The sequence below is a fragment of the Salvelinus fontinalis genome, chromosome 40 (genome assembly GCF_029448725.1).
Source record: "Salvelinus fontinalis isolate EN_2023a chromosome 40, ASM2944872v1, whole genome shotgun sequence".
NCBI classification, from domain to species: domain Eukaryota; kingdom Metazoa; phylum Chordata; class Actinopteri; order Salmoniformes; family Salmonidae; genus Salvelinus; species Salvelinus fontinalis.
In genome coordinates, this window is record NC_074704.1 from 19,869,811 (window position 1) to 19,893,207 (window position 23,397).

At 42.3% G+C, this 23,397-nt stretch overlaps 1 protein-coding gene across 3 annotated transcripts; it reads left to right on the forward strand.

Moving 5' to 3' along the window:
• The first annotated feature begins 751 nt into the window (after nucleotides 1-751).
• Nucleotides 752-23,210, forward strand: LOC129839629 (myomesin-2-like). Of its 3 annotated transcripts, XM_055907158.1 has the most exons (38): nucleotides 841-921; nucleotides 2,132-2,258; nucleotides 3,493-3,588; nucleotides 4,216-4,351; nucleotides 4,586-4,740; nucleotides 5,753-5,845; nucleotides 7,078-7,166; nucleotides 7,619-7,663; nucleotides 8,167-8,331; nucleotides 8,593-8,754; nucleotides 9,409-9,550; nucleotides 10,013-10,212; nucleotides 10,361-10,414; nucleotides 11,216-11,343; nucleotides 11,600-11,783; nucleotides 12,011-12,028; nucleotides 12,679-12,853; nucleotides 14,871-14,992; nucleotides 15,596-15,783; nucleotides 16,041-16,167; nucleotides 16,336-16,511; nucleotides 16,759-16,873; nucleotides 17,130-17,289; nucleotides 17,366-17,472; nucleotides 17,573-17,617; nucleotides 17,741-17,877; nucleotides 18,609-18,753; nucleotides 19,088-19,147; nucleotides 19,503-19,570; nucleotides 19,858-19,971; nucleotides 20,194-20,281; nucleotides 20,406-20,444; nucleotides 20,848-20,953; nucleotides 21,226-21,389; nucleotides 21,551-21,587; nucleotides 21,802-21,824; nucleotides 21,907-21,962; nucleotides 22,152-23,210. In XM_055907158.1, exons 2-38 carry the CDS (start codon nucleotides 2,155-2,157, stop codon nucleotides 22,635-22,637), a joined length of 4,509 nt encoding a protein of 1,502 aa, XP_055763133.1. In that variant the 5' UTR covers nucleotides 841-921; nucleotides 2,132-2,154; the 3' UTR covers nucleotides 22,638-23,210. The 3 variants fall into 3 exon arrangements, with proteins under 3 accessions (XP_055763130.1, XP_055763133.1, XP_055763132.1); XM_055907157.1 differs by lacking the exons at nucleotides 11,216-11,343; nucleotides 11,600-11,783; nucleotides 12,011-12,028; XM_055907155.1 differs by lacking the exons at nucleotides 2,132-2,258; nucleotides 11,216-11,343; nucleotides 11,600-11,783; nucleotides 12,011-12,028 and having other exon boundaries at nucleotides 752-921.
• Nucleotides 23,211-23,397: the final 187 nt, after the last annotated feature.

Below are 23,397 nucleotides of genomic sequence, written 5' to 3' on the forward strand. Positions count from 1 at the left end.
TCCATCAAAAAGTTGGAAACAACTGGGTTTATGAAGCACTTATGAAAATCGCACCATATTGAAAATGACCGTAGATTTTGCACATGGGCGCTTGAAAGTTTATCTGCTAAATCATATCAGGTTTAATTCCAGCTATTTAATTGTAGCATTTTCAAAATAGAAACATGTCGATCAACATAGTTGTAGGGCTACAGTAGTCCATTTACTGTAAACGGTGAGGGTATCACTGTTTCTGAACTTAATCTCGGGTTAAAAATAGCTGCTGGCAAGTGTTTGGTCCTGGGTGGGAGGCAATCTTGAGAACCCTAAAAAGGTCTCATAAACTTAACAGTGTTAATATCACACAGGGATTAAATCACGTCAAATTCAACTACTGTTGCAGATAATGACAGTTAAGGGTGTCAGTTTGTAGAGAGAAAATCATTATTAGGAAATTGGTCAAACTAGTTGAAGTGGGAGTGAGCAAATCACCTTCAAGAGAGCTCTCTATTCGACCTATACATTCGGTTGTCATCTTCTCGAAAACAAAACATAGGCTAAAACACATTTTTATATGCCTATTACATTATTGACCAAAAAAATGTAAAAATCACGAATCTTTTGCAAGGAAAAACAATTTATCCAAAAATGAACCTGTTGAAAAATCCTACAATAATATCAACGAAATTGACGCAAATATTTGTGTTAATTATTTGACAACTTCAACAGCCACCTGCTCTCGTCAACTTTGACTGAACGTGTTGAATGGGTCAGAAAATGCTGGTAAATGCTATATATAGTCATAAGTGCATCCATACATGGGGTGGTCGGGGAAAGCCATTCCTTGAGTGAGAGGGTAATATTTTTGTTACCATCAGCAAGTGCCTCCCAAGCGGCATCAGGCTCGTCTGCTACCGCTTTGCGCTGTTTTAATCTCAAGGGGTGAGTCGCGTTTCTATCTGTTATTTTATCATAATTACATTGAGCGGGTCGTTATAAATCCAACATTTTTATTTCAGGGGAACCTTATATTTCCAGTACATTAACGTTGATAATGGTCATATATGTTGTCATACATGTAAGCTAAGTGAATGAGTGACAGATTTACATGTCGAGTTGTTTTGGGGATAGATAATTTGTCTCCAGTGAGGGATAAAGGGTTGTGTTGGAATTTATCTGAAGGCAGTTATACTTTCACTGTGCGCTAATGGCATGCCTTTGAATGAAGAGGTCGCTGAACCTATTTTATTGGGTGCATCATTTTGGCAACCTAACTAATGATTGTATACCTAAGACACGTCCTGGAAAGCTGGATAATGTACTGTATAGGGAGGGTACATAAACAGTTTAGTATTGAATTTATTTAGAGGCAGTTGAATAATGAATGTATTGATTGATCAGGATGTAGATGACCTGTCTTATGTTAGGCCAATTTATTGTCTAATGCGAATTGGCCTACATTCAGCCAAACTTTCAGGCTACTAATTTTCTTCTGTAGCTTTTGACCATATTTCTCCAGCGCAGTAGCCTTCAAACTTCTTTCAGCTATTCATAGATGAGCTGTGCTCGCTGTAAGGGGAAACATTTGAGGGGCTGACCCCTGTTGATATGGTGGTATGTGGAGGCAACATTCATGGCCCCTCTTAAACCATATACTTATGCCTGAACATGTATATTTGTGGGATAAATATCATAGAATTAGTATGCAAGGGAGATATTGTGAAAGATATATTCTCAGGCAAAGTATTTGGGGTTTAATGGAGAAATAATAACCATTGCGTATCAGTCCTTCGACAGCCATTTTGTGAGGCCTTCCAAGACAGAGATAACCTGTGTGCCTATAAGTACGGGCGCTTCAGTTAGGCTATGTTGTCATTAATTATGTGAAAAGTTGATAATAATAGGGAATATTCATGTACTAAGGCTTTGCAGATTCTCATCAACCGTAGACAGTTGACAACTATAGTTGACAATAGCAGCGTGAAAGCGCTCAATGGGAAGTCATTATTGTGTCTGGTCATGCTAAAAACATTGATGTTAATGTTGAAAACATCGTTAACACAGCAAACCATCTCCAATGTTCAGTTGCATGTGAAGTAAAGGTAAACAAATCCATTTCCCTCCTCCCTCTCCTACCTGGTATTGTGACCAGGTTTCTTTTGAAGTGTTCCAGCCATGGCTACCAAGGTCATGCATTTTAATCAGAAGAAGCATGTGAGCCACCTCAGCCATCACAGCTCTCACACTACTAAGCATGTTGTCAAGGAGCACTCTTCAAGGTAGGCGATTAGTGTTATTGCTCACCTGCAGCACTATAGAAAGCAGTTTTTTGGCAATACAGCAGCTGGAGCACAGTAGTGTGGATGTACATAGTGCTGGTGTAGAGGGAAGTGGAGTGGACAAGAGATGGTCTCCAACTTCAAATGTCCACCACCCCATGCTGATGCTACGCGGCTTGCGACAATGGATTTTTGCCTTGTTTTAGGGTCGTAGGGTCATAGCAGGCCACTAGATGTTGCTTTAGCGCTCCTCAGACCACCACAATCCTTTTGGTGGTTACGCCGTCGGCTGTGCTTCAAACTGCAATTCCAAGGTTATAGGAGTCTGTGGTGAGCTGAAGTGGTGGCGTTCAAATGGAACCGTACCCAATGAAGCCTCAACCTCAGAATTTGTCACGCTGCAAGCAGAAGCCAAAGTGTTGGGACCTATTGACCGGGTCATAGCAGGTTGTGACGTTGATGTTGTTATGCAACCCATGTCTAGTGTGCATGCCACTGCTTCACTGTGCCTGAAACATATGCTGAACTCTGGTCTAGAACCCAACCCATCAAGAAAAAACTATCCAGTTACTGGACTCTTTACTAGTTATATTTGCTAAGAAATTAAAGGGCAATTCTGTAACTTTTCAACCTCCTATTCATCATATCCAGCACCAAACCAGTGTCCATATATGTGAAAACAGCACGTTTCTATGATCTGTGGTTAAAAAGACAAGAAGAAAGGTACAAAAAACAATGGGTGACATCACAGGGTAGGCCACGGTGATTTTCTAAACCTGCAACGAGTTTCTAGCCAAGGGGATGGTATTTTCTTGCTCCTCGCGTCACCGCGAATCTCATAGGGTTTGAAAATCCATGTTTTTAAAATTTTTCACTTTTGATGATGTCATCGGGTAGACGTTTTTAACTCTCTATTTTTTTCTACAAGATGTAGAAATGCTCAATTTTCACATATGTTGACACTGGTATTGTGCTGGAGATTGAAAATGAGGTAGAAAAGTGAACTTTTGTCCAATACCAATGACCTCACTATCTAGGTGAAAACCACAAAATTAATTGCTTTATTAGCTCTTATGTCCCTTTTTGGTTTTTGATATGAAGTATATTCTGCAATTGTTTTTACATTTTAAAACCGCAGTACCACCACAACAGTGCTGGCACTGTGTTTGTTAATCTTCCTGTTCTAATGACTCTAATGACTCTAATGACTCTAATGACTGCTCTCTCTCCACAGGAAATCAAGCTCCAAGTCAGTGAACCAGGTGCAGCATACCCACGCCACAGAGGCTATGTCTGAACCAGCCTATACAGTGCCGGCGTTCAGGCAGAGGTGGGTCCAATAGGACAGTGTCTCCTAGCTACATTGGCCCAGTACAAAAACAACCCCTAGCTCTTACCCCTAGACACTTGTGTCGATCTGAAAGGATTCGATAGGCGTAAGCAATTTGGCAAAATCTCCACCTAACTAAGATGGAACTACTACCATACCTATTCAATTCTTTCAGGTTTACATGAAGTGCCTAGGGGAAGGGGCTAGGGGTTGTTTCTGGACAGGGCCGATATGTCATGCTGTTTTAGGTGTAAGGGAATATGAACCACAGTCAGAGCTGACTGCAGGCAAAAACTAGCAGGAGCTACTATGGTGACTGAAAAACACAGCAAATATGCCAAATTGTGTCCTGGTACATGTGTTGTATTTCATTGAACAGCAGGGATCATCAACCAGATTCAGCTGCGGGACGATTTTTAAATCCAACAATTAATAAAAAAACGATGACAAAAAGCAAGCCCCCAGTTGTGGAACCCTGTTATACAGGATGAGTTGGTTAGATGTTAATAACGAACCTATCTGACCTAATACTGGACAATACGTTGAAGTGTTCGTCGTTTTTTATTAAACACTGTATATTGTACCGGTATATAAATTCCTATCTTTCCTGCTGTGGAATATGTGTAGAGACGTCGGTGAGATAGAGGAGTACCAGCGAGTGTCTAGTCATGTTGGGAAAGGACTTGCTTCCATTCAGAAGGAGCTCCACAGGATGAGAGTGGCCACAAAGACCCAAGTGGAGAATATTGCGATTAAGAGAGAGGTAATACACGGGATTGTGGAAGGGTCATGTTATATACAGTGCTGCTGACACAGGATCATATATCATTGATGAAACCCTGTGATTTGCAAATACCACAGTTAAACAGATATGTCATATTTGATAGCTTTTTGCCTATAGTTTCTATTATCCTATTTCTACCTGTACTAACCTTATCACTGCTGGAGGAAAGGTTCCCCCTCATTTGCTTATGCAACCTATACTGCCTCTCCTCAGGTGCAGGAGATGATGCACAAGAAGGTGACGTCAAGTACGGAGACGGACAAGGCCCCTGACTTCCTGGTGGCTCTGAGGCCCCACACCATGTGGGAGAAGACTCCTGTCAAGCTGTTTTGCACTGTAGACGGTCACCCCAGGCCTATTGTCAAATGGTTAGGAGCGCTCGCCTCTTATTGAACTACTGTTGTGCTTCATTATGTATCAGTTTCCATATTGGGTATGCATCTGGTAACCACTATGATTAGCCATGTAGTCCTTGAGATGTGACATGTTTCACCAACAACTTAGCATCTGCTTTATATCATTTATATAGTTCAGAGACATTTGCCTACGATGGTTTAAAATGCACTTTTAATTATCATTTACCTGCAGTTGTGGTTGTAAACTGGTTATAATGACATCATTTCAACCAGATTTGTCCTCTGGGACAGTACTTGGCTGGCCTTCATTATGGTGTCTATTGGAGCTTTTTAGTGAGGTTTCCTCACTTTATGGGTCTCATTAGCGCCATGTTAATGATCACATTAGCACCAATTACACCATCTCTACTTTAACAGCCAGCTTCTTGGTCTTGGCTAATGCTATAAACGTCTCTGCACATTTCACTGTTTATTGGAGGGACTTCACAGATATTTAGACTATATTTTGTTTGTTTCCTGTTAACGGCCTCCCGAGTGGCACAGTGGTCTAAGGCACTGCATCGCAGTGCTAGCTGTGCCACTAGAGATTCTGTCGCAGCTGGCCACGACCAGGAGACCCATGGGGCGGCGCACAATTGTCCTAGCGTCGTCCAGGCTAGGGGAGGGTTTGGCCGGCAGTGATGTTCTTGTCCCATCGCTCATTAGCGACTCCTGTGACCTTCGCCTCTCCCGAGTCCGTACGGGAGTTGCAGCGATGAGACAGGGCTGTAACTACCAATTGGATACCACGAAATTGGGGAGGGAAAAAAAGGTTTCCTGTCAACACGGCCTCATTAGAAATGTTCAAAATAGTGACCAAAATAGTGACCTAGCAAATATGCTAACATATTAATTATATCAAAATTATGCAATATTAGTTATATGTCACATAACAGATGTATTAAAAACACTTCAGTACTAAAAATTCCATCAATATTGAGGTGTAAAAGAACCCACTTACTAATTTGATGCCTTGTTTTTTCAGGTATAAGGGAGGAAAACCTGTTGACCCACTGAGTGCCGCAGGAAAGTACAAGATTGAGAACAAGTATGGAGTACACAGTCTGATTATTAGCAGGTACTGTGCCTCACTCTAATTCACTGTCTCTTTTCATGTTAATTGGTTCAATTTGACCAAGGTCAAGTTCGGGTTAATTTCAACTTGATTAAGGACATGAACCTAAATTCACATACTGTAGTATTTGAAATCATTATTACATACATTAAATTGTGTTTCATTTCTTGAACTTACTGACGTCAAATGAAATTGTCACTTGCCTTGTTCTACTCTATGAACAGGTGTTGTTTTTCCACTTGTTGTCAGGCGGTACCCATTGTCCCCCTTTGGTTGTTCCCTGTTGCCAGTGGAAGTGAATACCACCCCAGTGAAACTGAAGGGGGGAGGGGGTTGTTGCATTTCCTATTTAGTCTAAAGCCAGCTCCGCCTCTAAACACAGCCTGCATGTCGCTGGCCCGCCCGGCCCTGGTCTTCAAGACTCCTCAGCTGTTCATACCGAAGTGCTGACCTCCGTGTCATTCGATCCTTTCATTCCTCATCCCCCCTCTTTCTCTCTCGCTCTCTGCACTGAATCTCTCCTACGTCGTCATCACGTTACTAGGTCAAAAAGGAGACCACAGTTTAAGGTAGCCCCCCCCCCCCCCTCCCCTCCTCCGCCCCAACACGCTCTCTTTCATACCCTTTTCTTTTCCTCACTTAATCAATTAGTTGTCTTTGATAATATTTGAAGAGAAAGAGAGTAACAGTGGGAATAAAATGGCCTGAGATCCATATCACCCCAGCTGGGAATATGGAAAACAAATCAAATAAAATAGTACTTCCAGGGGGGACGGTCACATTTCTCCTCTTCTATTCTCACCCTCGGATTCTCCTTGGGAATGTCTGTCCTCACGATGTCCCGCCTTCTTAACGCCTTCTGCTGCTTCAGAACGTCGCCTTCTGTTCGACGGCGCTCTCAAGCCATGAGATCACTTTCCAAAACGCAATGTCTCCTTCTTCTCACTCATGTCGTCAAACATTTGACTGGTATTAAAAGTCGTCCTTTAAAAGGCATGAAGGTGAAGGGGAGGATGTTATGAACTAAATACATTTCTTGGATGTTACACAGTCCTGAAGTCACTTAACACAATGCCAATAACCCCCTATGACATTAACAGTTTTTAACCAATCCGAATTCAGGATTAGACCCACCTGTTGTATAAACAGTGATGATGAACAGCACAATACACATGTACCATTTATTTGAGCCAATGAAATCGTAATATACTAATATCTAATTTCCTTCATTTTAGGTGCGTGGTGAGTGATACTGCAGAGTACAGCGCCGTGGCAACGAACTCCCATGGATCAACTACCAGCAAGGCCTCTGTCACTGTCAAGAGTGAGTTTTTTTCTCTCTCTCTCTCTCTCTCTCTCTCTCTCTCTCTCTCTCTCTCTCTTTCTCTTTCTCTCCCTTTCTCTATCTCTCTCTCTCTCTCTCTCTCTCTCTTGCTCTCTCTCTCTCTCTCTCTCTTTCTCTCTCTTGCTCTCTCTCTCCCTCTCCCGCGCTCTCTCTCTCTCGCTCCCTCTCTCTCTCTCTCTCTCTCTCTCTCTCTCTCTCTCTCTCTCTCTCTCTCTCTCTCTCTCTCTCTCTCTCTCTCTCTCTCTCTCTCTCTCTCTCTCTCTGTCTTTGAAGTATTTGCACTGAAGGATTTGAACTGCTATTAAAAGTTCCCTCAAATGTCACTCTCCAACGTAACAAACACCCATAGCATATGAATCTGAATGAAGGTTTTCATTTTTGAAAAGAATGTTCCTTCTTCCCTTTCTAAAAATGATTTGTATTCCTCGTAGGACCAGCAGGAGGAGACTATGGGTCCTGCCAGCTTTTTGGTCAAGGTGAGAAGAAAGAGTGGATTGAGGAGGAGGGTGGGTGGAGAACCAGCCCAGTGCTGCTGGAGTGGGGCCCAGACATGGCAGGCTTTGCTTGAGATCAGAGTCCACAAATAACAGTCTCTATCTAAGTGGCCTGATAAGCACTGGAAACTATTGTGAGCGTGACTTTGTGTTGTTCTGGCCCTGAGACAGTCAACGAATGAAAACAAGTGGTGACTTATATTCAACACACACTGGAAGGACCTTACAATGTCACAATACAACAAACTTTTACTAACACATCAACCATGATAATATTGGATTGTGCTAAACTGGTTTGTTTACATGTCATACTGACATTTCTTCATCCACAGCTGCATAATATCTGTATGTATTATATACTGATATCGGTATATGTTGTTTTAAGTGTTTGGTTAACACAGATCATAGCAAGTACTATAGGGCATTATTGGTATACTTGAGATGTACTACTATATTAGCATGTGTTGTCCTTGTCTTCTCCTCAGTGCCCCACCTGACTGTGATCCACCACAGTAAGCTGGAGATCACCATGCTGGATAGGTTTGGAGTGTCGTTCGGAACAGAGGGAGGTTCCATTAGTCTGGTGTGTACCATGGTGGTGGTCCCTGATCTGCCCAACGTACCACCACTGGCCCAGTGGTACAGAGACGGTGAGCGAGTGAACATTACTCAATGGTACATCATCACAATACAGCACCACACAGGAGAGCCATACAGTACATCGTGCAGAAAACACAGTGCATCTTAATTCACAGCACATGTCCGTACAGCGCAGCCCAGCATATTACAGTATGACATAGAATGAAGGAACAGTTTTTGAAAACATTCTACGGTCATGTTCTTATGGTCAACTCTCAACAACAACCAACTACTCGATAAAGTGTTGTTATTCCGTCTCTGTTGTTGATCAGATAAACTGCTGAAGGCTGGGAAGTTGGCTGAGATTAAGGTTGGTGGGGGCGCTGCCACTTTGACTTTGCTCCACCTGGCCAAGGATGATGAGGGTCTGTACACCCTCCGCATGTGGACGAAGGACGGCACCACCGAGCACAGCGCCTACCTCTTTGTGAAAGGTAAAGTCATATGGTCTTATAATTAAATGATAATATTATAATTTGACAATAAAGCAGCAAACACTCTTAGAAATCTATCTAGAACCTTAAAGGGTGCTTTGGCTGTCCCCATAGGAGAACCTTTGAAGAGTCTTTTTTGGTTGCAGGTAGAACCATTTTAGTTCCAGGTAGAACCCCTTTGGGTTCCATGCAGATGGGTTCCATGTAGAGCCCTTTGTACAGAGGGTTCTACATGAAACCCAAAAGGGTTCTACCTGGAACCAAAAACGGTTCTCTAATGTGGAAGAACCCTTTTGGAACCCTTTTTTCTAAGAGTGTAGAAACAACATATTTATATTTGAGAAATATTATTTAATGTTATACATTAGAAAGGAAAGAATGTTTACTATAATTCTATACATTAGAAACAATACCAGGTTTGAGGTTTGTTGTTAGGAAACATTTAGTGATAAATGACACAGTTCCAACGGGCCCTTTAAACTTCCGGCCTGACTCAACACAGATTTGCTCTAGGCATTTTACATACTGTATTCAGTTTGTAATCCCATACATATTTGCATGTGTTAACCCAAGTGACTTATACAGTGTTGCCACTTTGTCTCCTTATTCTCTACAGTCCCACCTTGCTTCCTTGTTCTCTTCCTTATTCCCCAGATGCTGCTCCCTCTGTGGCCGGAGCACCTGGTGCACCAATCAGCGTCAAGGCGTTTGACATCAACTCGGACTACGTCCTGGTTGCCTGGAAACCCCCCAACACCACCAACGAGGCTGCCATCACCGGATACTTTGTGGACAAGTCAGTTTTAGTCATTTAGGACCTTACGTTAGACTCTCCCATCCAGAATCTCCAACAATAGTCAATAAAAGCAGATTTGATTGTAGTTGGTAGAAGATGTAGAAGACCTAAAGGATGGCCATTGAGAGTGTAAGACAGTGGAATGATTGTAGTTGTTAGAAGATGTAGAAGACATAAAGGATGGCCATTGAGAGTGTAAGACAGTGGAGTGATTGTGAGAAACTTCACGCTCACATGATGTTTCAGATCTAATCTGGTAGAGCAATTGATTTTGTGAAGCTACCGGATCTCACAGAGCCAAACAAAGACTTGTGACGAAGGCATGCGAATTAGATTTCTAGATAAATGACTGATGGAACTAGAAACGTCTGCACTATCATTGTTGACGTCCATTCAGACCAGCACTTCCACACGTCAATGCATTCTATGGTTTGTGATGTAATTCCTTCTCCTCCTGTACAGACGTGAGTCTGGTAGTGCTACCTGGTCCCAGTGTAACGACGCCCCAGTGCGGATCTGTAAGTACCCCGTGCACGGCCTGAGCGTGGGTCACGCCTACCACTTCCGGGTCAGGGCTGTCAACAGTGCCGGGATCAGCAGACCGTCCCGGGAGTCTGACAAGGTGACTGCCCTGGACCCAGCTGAGCGAGAGAGACTGCAAGGTACATAACCACACACCCACTCATGATGTCTACTTGAGTGCATACTCAAAGGACATCTTTTATATTTAGATTTTTGGGTGAAATATCATCCAGCAGATGCACCTTTGTGTCATACATGACTTTTCTGTTTTTTCCTCTGTTGAAACAGTGATTAAACTGGATGGGAAACATGAAGTAGTGATTAAAGATGATGACCTGGAAGGTAGAGTATGCCAACAATGGTAACAGACCAAAATATTGTGTTGAGTCTATTCTATTCCTCTCGTCTATTAAACAAAAACACTGGATAACAAATAAACCTTCCACACAGCATTACAATCAACATATCCACCACATTTCCATAACTGACCAATATCCATCAAAGCAAATACCTGTTGAATATATTGTATCGGCGAAAGCCCTTACAATATACAATAATATACACATGAATGTATGTACACTTAAATACTTGTGTTCTCAGTACCTTAAAGGAGAAGTTGAAGGATTTCTCTCCTAATTGTCTCATCATTATTAATCAATAAACCCTCGCGCTTCCTGCTCACCTTCTGCTTTTAGATTGGACTTTGGTATTGCCATAGTAACAACTCTAATGATACTAGTCATATTAATATCAAAACTTCATAATAAGAATGAATAAAAACTTTTCTAAGAAACTTCATTGACCACACTGGAACGAACGGTAAGACGAACACCATAATAAATAGGCATCTAACCAGCCATCTCTTTAAACTTAGATTTAACATGGGTAGATTACATTTATTTTCCTTATAACTTATATCCTTAATTTTTCATATCCAAACGTCATCGTTGTATAACTTTTAACCCACCATCTAACTCTTGACGCAAACATTGTAACTAAAACGATCTAAACTAACCCCAAATGTAATTCCATAATAATAAATACTAAATGAACCCTAAATGTTCTTTAAAGTTTATGTAATTAGTATTGATCAAATAATACGTGTTATGAAGTATTGTTCAATGCCATTCAATCCCAATATAGGTTACGTTACATTGCCGGGGGAGCCTACAGATATGCATGCCTCGGAGATATTCAAATCATATATCGTGCTGAGCTGGAAACCCCCCAGCCCTCGTGGACGGGCACCACTGTGGTACATCATCGAGAAGGTGTGTGGCTGCTCCTTTCCCCTTCCCATCTACAGTATGTAGATCTCTCAGTACAGGAACGGTAGTGGATTAGACAGTCCATTTATCATTTCACAACTTTCAATCTGTCTAAAGTGCAGTAATATTTTTGCAAAATGGCAGAAATAACAGCTGGCAGGTATGTTGCTAAAAGCATTTTTCAAATGAGATTAGTGATTCAATCATGTTGTAGAAGGCTTTACCTTTCATTTGCCCTCCCGTCCCAAATATCCACTAGTCCGTGTCAGGCACTGGGGCTTGGCAGAGGATCAACACAGCAGTGAAACTGCAGTCCCCTCGCTACCCCGTTTTCGATTTGGAAGCCGGGAAAAAGTACCAGTTCCGTGTGTATTCTGAGAACTTGTACGGCGCCAGCGAGGCCTCTAAGCCTACAGATCCCATCGAAACGGTGGATGAGCATGGTAAGAGTGGGGTTTAACACACACACACACACACACACACACACACACACACACACACACACACACACACACACACACACACACACACACACACACACACACACACACACAGAGACGAGCACATACACACACAAAATGTATGATACATGCATTTACAAACAGTGACAGTCAAGGAATCCTTCCAATTCTACTTTGATAAATGAGACTATGTTTAACATATGTTTCAGGTAGTGAGCGGCCTGTTGGTATGTACACTATAAAGCACAACGTTTATCCCTTATTTTAAACATACTGAGATTTATGTAATGTGACTATCACACTCCTGTAATGTCACAATCACAAATCGGTCTTTCACCCCTGTTCGTATTTTGGAGAATCTAACTACCAATGATGATGGGCATGATTAAGTCACATCAAATCCTACAGTATCCTCACCCTAACGTCACAATCACAAAATACGTTTCGTCCCCACAATATCCATGATTGATAATGGTACACTCTTGTCTGACACGAACTCCCGTCATGAAAGACGCATGACATCATGTATCACAACTGAAAATAATGCCTCTGTCATCCCTTGCTGAAGGTATGTTTTGTGGAATATAGTCCACATGTTTACAGAATGGTTATTGTGTCCATTGTTCTTTATATTTCTGTATCTCCTCATAACATTGCACCAAGATATCACATCACATCAGGTATGTTATGCATAATGAGAAATGCTTTATTTTTCACGTCTTAAATTAATAAATGATGACAATCATTTATTTGAAGATTTATAATGAAGATGTATGTGTTTTTCTAATTCCTAACCCCTTTACTCTGTTACTGTGTAGTAATGATACATCAACTCAATATCTCCAGTCCCCAACATGCATGTGTTTTGCCTGTGTAGGTGTTCCCTCCGCTCCTGGTCAGGTGGTTGCCACCAGGAACACCAAGTCCTCCGTGTTTGTGCAGTGGGACCCCCCCAAACACCCCAACCACCTCATGGGGTACTACATAGACGCCTCTTTGGTGGGATCAAAGACCTGGGCCCCATGCAACCATAAGCCCTACAAGCACACCAGGTAGCCATTTAAACATATACGTTTGTCTACTAGTTATCTATTCAAGTTACGGCAGTGATTTAGTATTAGATATGTTATTAAAGGAGATGGGACAGTGAATGTAGTGTGACAGGCCTCTGGCTTGAGAATAATCCAGAAATAAAATCTTTGCAAAACGAGACACTGATTTGGCAAAATCCTGACACCTACAGTGCCTTCAGAAAGTATTCAGACCCCTCGACTTTTCCCACATTTTGTTACATTACAGCCTTATTCTAAAATCTGTTAAATAAAAACAAATCCTCAGCAATCTACACACAATACCCCATAATGACAAAGCAAAAACAGGTTTTTAGAAATTTTAGCAAATGTATTAAAAATGTATTTTCATAAGTATTCAGACCCTTTGCTATCAGACTGGAAATTCAAATCAAATCAAATGTATTTATATAGCCCTTCTTACATCAGCTGATATCTCAAAGTGCTGTACAGAAACCCAGCCTAAAACCCCAAACAGCAAGCAATGCAGGTGTAGAAGCACGATGGCTAGGAAAAACTCCCTAGAAAGGCCAAATCCTAGGAAGAAACCTAGAGAGGAACCAGGCTATGAGGGGTGGCCAGTCCTCTTCTGGCTGTGCCGGGTGGAGATTATAACAGAACATGGCCAAGATGTTCAAATGTTCATAAATGACCAGCATGGTCAAATAATAATAATCACAGTAGTTGTCGAGGGTGCAACAGGTCAGCACCTCAGGAGTAAATGTCAGTTGGCTTTTCATAGCTGATCATTGAGAGTATCTCTACCGCTCCTGCTGTCTCTAGAGAGTTGAAAACAGCAGGTCTGGGACAGGTAGCACGTCCGGTGAACAGGTCAGGGTTCCATAGCCGCAGGCAGAACAGTTGAAACTGGAGCAGCAGCACGGACAGGACCTAGGGCATGGTCCTAGGGCTCAGGTCCTCCGATAGAGAGAAAGCAAGAAATAATTAGAGAGAGCATACTTAAATTCACACAGGACACCGGATAAGACAGGAGAAATACTCCAGATATAACAGACTGACCCTAGCCCCCCGACAATTGAGCTCAGGTCCATCCTGTGTCCATTGATCATCCTTGAGATGTTTCTACAACTTGATTGGAGTCCACCTGTGGTAAATTCAATTGATTAGACATGATTTGGAAAGGCACACAACTGTCTATAAAAGGTCCCACAGTTGACAGTGCATGTCACCGCAAAAACCAAGTCATGAGGTTAAAGGAATTGTCCGTAGAGCTACAAGACAGGATTGTGCCGAGGCACAGATCGGGGGAAGGGTACCGAAACATTTCTGCAGCATTGAAGGTCCCCAGAATACAGTGCCCACCATCATTCTTAAGTGGAAGAAGTTTGGAACCACCAAGACTCTTCCTAAAGCTGGTCGCCTGGCCAAACTGAGCAATCGGGGGAGAAGGGCCTTGGTCAGGGAGGTGACCAAGAACCAGATGGCTAGGAGGCCAGCATCCCGGAGTCGCCTCTTCACTGTTGACTTTGAGGCTGGTGTTTTGCGGGTACTATTTAATGAAGCTGCCAGTTGAGGACTTGTGACGCGTCGGTTTCTCAAACTAGACACTAATGTAGTTGTCCTTTTGCTCAGTTGTGCACCGGGGCCTCCCACTCCTCTTTCTATTCTGATGAGAGCCAGTTTGCGCTGTTCTGTGAAGGGAGTAGTACACAGCGTTGTACAAGATCTTCAGTTTCTTGGCAATTTCTCTCATGGAATAGCCTTCATTTCTCAGAACAAGGATAGACTGACAAGTTTCAGAAAAAGTCCTTTGTTTCTGGCCATTTCGAGCCTGTAATCGAACCCACAAATGCTGATGCTCCAGATACTCAAGTAGTCTAAAGAAGGCCAATTTTTTAAATTTTCTTTCAAAAACAAGGACATTTCTAAGTGACCCCAAACTTTTGATCGGTCGTGTATATTGTCCAGGTCTTAGAGTCAGCAATTATACCTTAAATTCAAGACGTATAGATGATCATGTTTCATTTCCCTGTTTTAGGTTTGTGGTCCATGGACTGACCCCGGGGGAGACCTATGTGTTCCGTGTCCAGGCTGTCAACATCTATGGCCTCAGTGATGAGTCCCAGGAGTCGACTCCTGTTGCTGTGGAGCCCGCCCTCAGTGAGTATCAATAGAATGTTGCCATATGAGAAATGCAGTATTGCCATCAATTAATACAATTGTATTTATAAAACCCTTTTTACACCAACAGTTGTCACATACAGTGCTTTACGGTAACCTTAACTAGACCCCCAAAGAGCAAGCACTATTGCCTTACTATCAATACTAAACTTTGACTATTTTCCTTTGTCCAATATGAAAGATTTTATGGTTTCATCTAGAGAGGGGAGTGGAGTATGGTATGTATTGAGTTGTTCTGTTATCTAGGGGTGTTTTAATGCACAGTTTTGCTCCTGAACAGGTTCACCACCAGACTTATTCACTGTCCCTTCCCCCAACTTTTGCTGTGTCTGTGCTCTGAACGCTTGTCAGAGTATCACAGTATTATCGTGTGTTTCCTTTCAAATCACCCGCCATACTGTACATACAGTTTAACCACTACATATATCACTGTATAACAAAAAACCCTCATGCAACTGTATGACAAACCCCATGTTAAAAAAAAATGTCTATGAATTTTCACATCAGTTTGAAATGAAAAACTGGTCAATTTTACATGTTGGAAAGGTATTTTGAATTTACCTGTGTGACTCTATGCCACAGCGACTCCCAGTGCACCTCATGGCATCACCATGCTGAGCTGTGACGGAGCCTCCATGATCATTGCCTGGAAGAGCCCCAAGCACTGCGGTGGCTCCAAGATCAACGCCTACTACGTCGATAAGCGTGATGCAGACACCCTGGCCTGGAAGGAGGTCAACTCTGCCGCTACCAAGACCAGGACCTACACGGTACGTCACGTGGTGTCAGAAGTGGCATCTGATTAGGATAAATAGGTTTGCTTCTTCATACATAATGGTTTAATAACTGCAGTGCTGATAGTGTGAATGGTATGTACTCTTCCCTCTGCATCTAAATAATAGATTAGATCTATAATTAAACTTTGCCATTCAAAATCAATAGCAAATATGTAGCTACTTGTAGCAACACTGTTGAAAATATTGGATACATTTGGGTCCCTGTCTCAATATTGTCCCCTTCTCTTCAGGTCGACGGTCTGACGGAGGGAACCTTCTACGAGTTTAAGGTCAAGGCTGGGAACCTGGCAGGTGTGGGCATGCCCTCTGCTCCCAGCACACCTCTGAAGTGTGAGGCCTGGACTACCACAGTACCTGGTAAAGTAACCATCTTATTATGAGTATTTTTTTATCATTAGTATTGTGGTACTGCATAATGTCCCTGTTACTTATTTAATTTGAAATGAAGTTATTTATAATTTGAATAATGTTCCAGCTATGGGCAGTGAGATTGTGCAAGATTACTGTTTGACCTTTGACCTTTAGGTCCAGCCTATGACTTGGCCTTCAGAGAGGTCAGAGGTGACTCCCTGGTCATCCTGTGGAAGGCCCCTGTCTACACCGGCGCCAGTGCCGTCACTGGATACATGGTGGAGATGGCCAAGAAGGGACATCACTACCACCCCTTGAATGAAGAGGCTATTGGCCACTGTTACCTGCAGGTAAACAAGCAGCTACTGTATGTAGACCTGCAGACATGATGATTCACATCATCTCTGCAGAGTTTGTATATTGAATCTTAACTTGTAATATGTGTGCGTAAAACTCAAGAATGTAGCTTGAATCATGTGTTGATATAGAAAGGTTCATTACATTTCATGTTGTGCTCATGTAACTCAAGTTAGGATTCAGTCTGCAAATTCACAATGTAATGTTTAATGGATGTAATGATTTGTTGGCGCTGTATAGGTGACTGGTCTGGAGGCAGGAGCAGAGTATACGTTCAAAGTGAAGGCTGTCAACGCTGAGGGAATAGGAAAGGCCTCCCAGACATCTGAGCCAGTGGTTGCCAAGGCTCTGCCAGGTAATAACACTTATATGACAGCTATATGACAACTGTATGACTTTTACTGTATGACAACATCAGTCTGATATAGCCTGTTGGATTTGTGTTTGAACAGTTTTGGTAAAGGAACATATGTCACACACACCTCCATTGGTTTTGAACAGGGTTTTCATTAGCTTTTGGTTTGAACAGTTTTGCTGAAGCATAATATGTACATTTCCTCTCTACCACTCAGCAATAAAGGTTATTATTTTGTCTGTTTTCATGTGTTAAGGCACCCAGGAGATCCAGTGTGGAGTGGATGAGGACACTGGTGATATTTTCCTGTCATTCGAGGCCTGTGAGATTTCTGAGACCTCCAACTTTGCTTGGTCTAAGAACTACAAAGAAATCAGTGACTGTACAAGAGTCGCCATAGAAACCAAGGGCAAACAGTAAGTTTTTTTTTGTCACAACCATAATAAATATTTTTGTCAACATCATTTGTCTCAACATTTATTTATTTTCCAGCTCTAAGCTGACTTTCGTCAACCCAGACGTGAGTGATTTGGGTGCCTTCTCTGTGGTTGTGACTGACACTGATGGAGTTTCTGCCAGCCACACCGTGACAGAGGATGGTAGGTTTGGATATGCCCATAGACTCAGGTTTAAAAATATAGATATGTTTCTTGTCAAAGTTTATACCGATATTCTTCATTCTTGAATTTAATCTTGCAGCCCTGAACACCATGCTCGAACTCAGCTACAACATCAGACATCCAAGTGAGTATTATGCTTCAATATGCATCTTTGTCAGTGGTGAAGTGTCACATAGGAATCTTTTCACAGTACCACAACAAATATCCCTTGAGAATTGATCATTTCTTTGTTTGTTTCTTCGTCCAGTTGTCCCACTGAAGCACCAACTGAACTATGAGGTTCTAGAGAAGGGCCACGTGCGTTTCTGGCTGCAGTGCCTCAAGATGTCACCCGCCGTCACCTATAGGTTCATTGTCAACGACAAGGAGGTCACCAGCAGTGACGTACGTGCCAAACCGACAACCTCAAACATTGCTTTTTAATCAAGGAAAAGGAAGGTGTGCTATATGGCACAGTTAACAAAGCAACAGAAAAAATATTTAAAAATGCATGTAAACATGATGCCTGTAACGGCTGTCGTCTTCCTCGTCTGAGGAGGATAAGTTAGAAGGATCGGAGGACCAAAGCGCAGCGTGGTAAGTGTCCATAATGTTTAATTAAAGACAATAAACTGAACACTTCCAAATACAAAACAACAAACGTGAAAACCGAAACAGTTCTATCTGGTGCAGACACACAAAGACTGAAGACAACCACCCACAAAACCCAACACAAAACAGGCTACCTAAATATGGTTCCCAATCAGGGACAACGATTGACAGCTGCTTCTGATTGAGAACCATATCAGGCCAAACACAGAAATAGCAAAACATAGAAATACAGACATAGACTGCCCACCCCAACTCACGCCCTGACCATACTAAATAAAGACAAAACAAAGGAAATAAAGGTCAGAACGTGACAATGCCTTTTTTCTGTACTCTGAATTTCACTGATGAATTGAATTCAATAATATTGAATTCATCCCACAAGGGGCAATTATGCAGTGTGAATATACATAACAAATAACATGAGACATAATCACATTGAACATATAAACAGTGAAACATAAAGGTAATAGTTATTAGGAAACATGCCTGATGTAATGATGGTATGTGTTTTGTATGTGCCACAGAGCCACAAGCTCAGCCATGACGTGAACACCGGGGTGATCCAGATGACTGTGGATCACTTCTCCAAGGCCAGCGAGGGCACCTACACCGTCCAGATCCACGACGGCAGAGCCAAGAACCAGAGCTCTCTGGTCCTGGTGAGAGATGGTGAGAGGGGATTTAATATACAGTACGTCAGACCTGGGTTCAAATACTATTTGAAATGATTTCAAATACTTTATCTGGGCTTGATTCAGTGTCCTGGCGCAATAGAACCAATAGAATAGTCAATAAAAACACAAACTCAGCCCATCTGGCAAACCAGGTAGACTAAAGCAAACACTAAAATGATTTGATAGATTTCAAATAGTGTTTGAACCAAAGTCTGATATACACATATGATAATAGTAAGCATTTTCTTTTTTACTATAAGGCTATGGTGCTAGAGTGTAAGAGGCTGGGTATTAGGTTAAGTACTGACGTTGTTGTGGTCTATTCTCAGTGTTCAAGGCTGTCTTGAAGGAGGCTGAGTTCCAGAGGTCAGAGCACATCAGGAAACAAGGTATTCTATCCTAGTACACAGATGATTGATGGGCACATATTTGATCGATTAGTATGAAAGTTTATGTGTAATTTGTCAACAAGAAAGTGAAGACTTTGTTGTCTTGATATCATACATTAGTAATCAGCTGGTCTGTTAGTTTGATTTTCAACATTTCAGACTGTGCTGTAGATAAAGTTTGTACGGGTCCCTTGTGGTTCAGTTGGTAGAGAATGGTGCTTGCAACGCCACGGTTGTTGGTTTGATTTCCACGCGGGACCAGTATGAAAAATGTATGCTAAATTACGTAAATGTAAAAATGGACTGTAGATTGTGATAATAGTTTTGAAAATGAAATATTTCTTATCGTGTTTAGGTCCCCACTTTGCTGAGTACCTTTCCTACCATGTGGATGACGACTGTACTGTTCTGCTCGTCTGCAAGGTAACCAACACGTTTTCTAGGACCTTTTGTTGCGGTTACAGATTTCAATTTACTTCAGGTTGAAACTGTGTACACATTTGTAATCATTGGGGCTTTGCTGTTTACCCATTACATTTTTTGGGAGCATATATAGTTTTTGGGGACTTCGTTGTGATATAGTTTACTCTCTGTTAGTCAGCACCTCTACAAACATGTTTGGGTGTGCTTCAGCTCATGCTTTTTCCTAAGCTCTTCAGTGATTTAAAAGTGTCAGGACAGATTGTATTCTGTATGTGTTCGTGTCTCAGGTTGCCAATGTGAAGAAAGAGACTGTGTTCCACTGGTTCAAGGATGAGGAAGAGATTGTTCTGGAGACCCCTCCTAACGTGATGTCTGGATCCGTTGCTCTCCCCATCTCCTTGGTAACTACTGCTGTGAACCTTGAAAGCAATGACTGCACAAGGAATTCAACTGCTCAAGGGAACTCTGTTTTTTGCAGACATTTTCTTATATGAATATTGACCCTGTTTTTCAATTTCCCACAGTATTGTTTTTTCCCCCAAGATCACGATACTATCTAAAATATTGCAAGATTTTTCTGAGTTGATAATATAATCTCAGTAAATAGTACCTTTTTTCTTCAGTTCTCCAGAAAAGACCAGGGCCATTACAAAGCTAAACTCAGTGATGACAGAGGGAAAGACTCTTCTGTCTTTGACATTTCTGGCCAAGGTACACTCCTGCTCCAGGATCTCCATGATCTATAATCTGATTATTGATACAATATCATTTCCTTTATCAGGACATATTGAAATTTAATTCCTCTTTCTACGAATATTCTGTTTTTGATTTGCAGTATTTGACGATATTATCAACGCCATTGCCCACATTGCTGGTAAGTACTTTGTATCAAAACACCTGCTGGGAAAAATATTGATGTTCTCCCTTGCATTGTTGTGGTACTTCGTGTTGGTTGGATTGTGAAGGTACTTAGGGTTGGTGTGGTTGTGAAACTACTTAGTGTTGGTGTGGTTGTGAAGGTACTTAGTGTTGGTGTGGTTGTGAAGATACTTAGTGTTGGTGTGGTTGTGAAGGTACTTAGTGTGGTTGTGAAGGTACTTAGTGTTGGTGTGGTTGTGAAGGTACTTAGTGTTGGTGTGGTTGTGAAGGTACTTAGTGTTGGTGTGGTTGTGAAGGTCTTAGTGTTGGTGTGGTTGTGAAGGTACTTAGTGTTGGTGTGGTTGTGAAGGTACTTAGTGTTGGTGTGGTTGTGTCTCTGCCTCTCCTTTTCCTCTCAGGGTCTTCTGCCTCTGAGCTGGTGCTTCAGTGTACCCCAGAAGGCATCAGGCTCCAGTGCTACATGAAGTACTACACAGAGGAGATCAGGACTGCCTGGTTGCACAAGTACGCACATCTCATCATCTACATCACACTCAGCAAGGCCGGTTACACAGTATGCAGCCATTTTGGAGATGAGATTTGAAGGCATACTTTAACCTACGCCAAACAATGGATGTTTCTAGATACTATTTTTATTTATTTAAGTTTAGACTGTAGGGTAGATTTGTCTGTTGGTCTTACCTCAACTTAAAGTATCCACCCTTTAAATATAACTGTGGAAAGACAGTAACGCAGGGGTTTCATTTAGACAAATAAACCTGACCATGTCCGTTTAGGGATAGCAAGATCTCGTCGTCTGAGAAGATGAGGATCGCCGGCACAGCTGAGATGGCCTGGATGCAGATCAGGGAGCCATCAGAGAAGGAGAAGGGACACTACTCCATCCAGATTATGGATGCCTCCAAGTCCCACACTCGCACATTCGACCTCTCCGGACAAGGTTAGCATCGCGAGAGAAAAAAATCCCAGCGGGTAAAAAGATGTTACAATGTTGAAATCATGTCATTGCAACCAGACGTTTTGACCACTAGGATTGTTTTAAATTGCACTTAGCTTGTCTTTGTAGATGATGTCTTATCATGTCAATTTGTCTTTTTGTAGCATATACCGATGCCTATGAGGAGTACCTGAGACTCAAGTAAGATACTTATTGCTGTGCTTTTCTTTTTATGGTTTTTCGTCCAAAGCTGTTTCTTTTTGCAAAATGCAACGCGTAAGATAAGAGTCAAATAATTAAAAGTTCCACAGGTTTTATAAGGCACAAATTTGTCCTCGTCGTATACACACTGCCAAATGTTTTGGTAATACACCAAGTCCTTGATTTATAACAATGTCATTATTTTATCTTTCAGGGCTGCAGCCTTCGCTGAGAAGAGTGAGTAGACTATATTTACACAATACATATTATCCTAGTGATTACGTGATAACAAGTGCTAATTGACTGTTCTAATCCTCAGACCGTGGTAGAGTGGTTGGTGGTCTGCCGGATGTGGTCACCATTATGGAGCAGAAGGTGGGATATACTATGCACTCTGAACAAACTTTATATCATGATGATATATGCTTGTATAAGATTGTGATTGTATTGAAAATACATGGTCTCTTGTAGAGAATTGCGTGCATATTCAAGAGATCTTTCTCTCTGACCTCTATCTCTCTGACGTCTGATCTCTCCTCTACACCTCCCTCTGTCCACCTTCAGACCCTGAGCCTGACCTGCACAGTCTGGGGTGACCCCAGTCCAGAGGTCACCTGGTTCAAGAATGAAAATGAGGTAGTCTCCACTGAGCACGCCAAGATAACGCTTGAGGCCAATAAGTTCGCCAGCCTCACCATCACCGCCGTCACGTCCGAGGACTCCGGCAAGTACAGCATCAACGTACGGAACAAATATGGCGGGGAGTTCGTGGAGATCACCGTGAGCGTCTACAAGCAAGGCGAGAGCCCCCCCGAGCCCAAAATGGGAGGGAGAGGAGCAACACCTGCACCCCTGGCCTCCAAGACCCCTGCCCAAACCCCTACCCCTGCCCAAACCCCCATCCCCCAGACCCCCACCCCATCCCTTAAGTCCCACACCCCGTCCCTAAGGTCCCCCACCCCAACCGCCAAATCCCCAACCCCCCCTAGGCATGTTAAGTCGCCCAGCCCTGCCAGATCTCTCAAGTCACCAACCCCCCCTAGAAAGTAACCAGGGATATTGATGCCTGAGAAGGCTTGAGGCATTTCCTGCTACTGATTTATAGCATGAGTTGAGTGAAACCAGAAGCTGTTACATGAAGGTGTCCATTTTAGGTGTCATATAGCTTGGTCACTGAGCTTTAACATGCAAGAAATGTTTGAAAAAATAAATGAACAGAGTAGATGTTAAGTGTTAATCATAAAAAAAGCTGCACCTTCCACTATACTGTACTATATAATGGAATGTCTGAAGACCTGGGATCAGCCTGCCTAAAGTGCCTGGTGGGCAGGGTTTGTGCCAGGTGGTGCCAGGTGGGCGGAATTTTCCATTGCAACAGGCAAGCTCAATCAAGCACAGCTAAAGTTTTTGAAGTGAATTCAAATGGTATTTGAGCCCAGGTCTGAATGTCTGTGTCTATTTCTCTGTGGATGGTGAATAGATGTCAGAGAGTGCAGACGGAAAGACACACAGCCAGTGCCGTCTGCACTGCAGTCGCTATATACCAGAGAAGTTACGTTTGTCTGCACCGTGTTGCGTTTCCCCCTTTGCTTTGTGTTAGAAATAAACCTCATTTATCACCTCTGTTGTCTTTTCCTGTCATTCTTTCTTTTTATTTCCCTCACTTGTCTCCTCTCACCTCCTAATTGTCTTTCCTTTATTAAGGAAGAACCTTTTAGTCATTTACCAATAACTTTAGACGATACGGACTTCTGTGTCGCACAATATCCTTTTGATATTCTCCTCAAATATGTATTAAGAACATGTTATA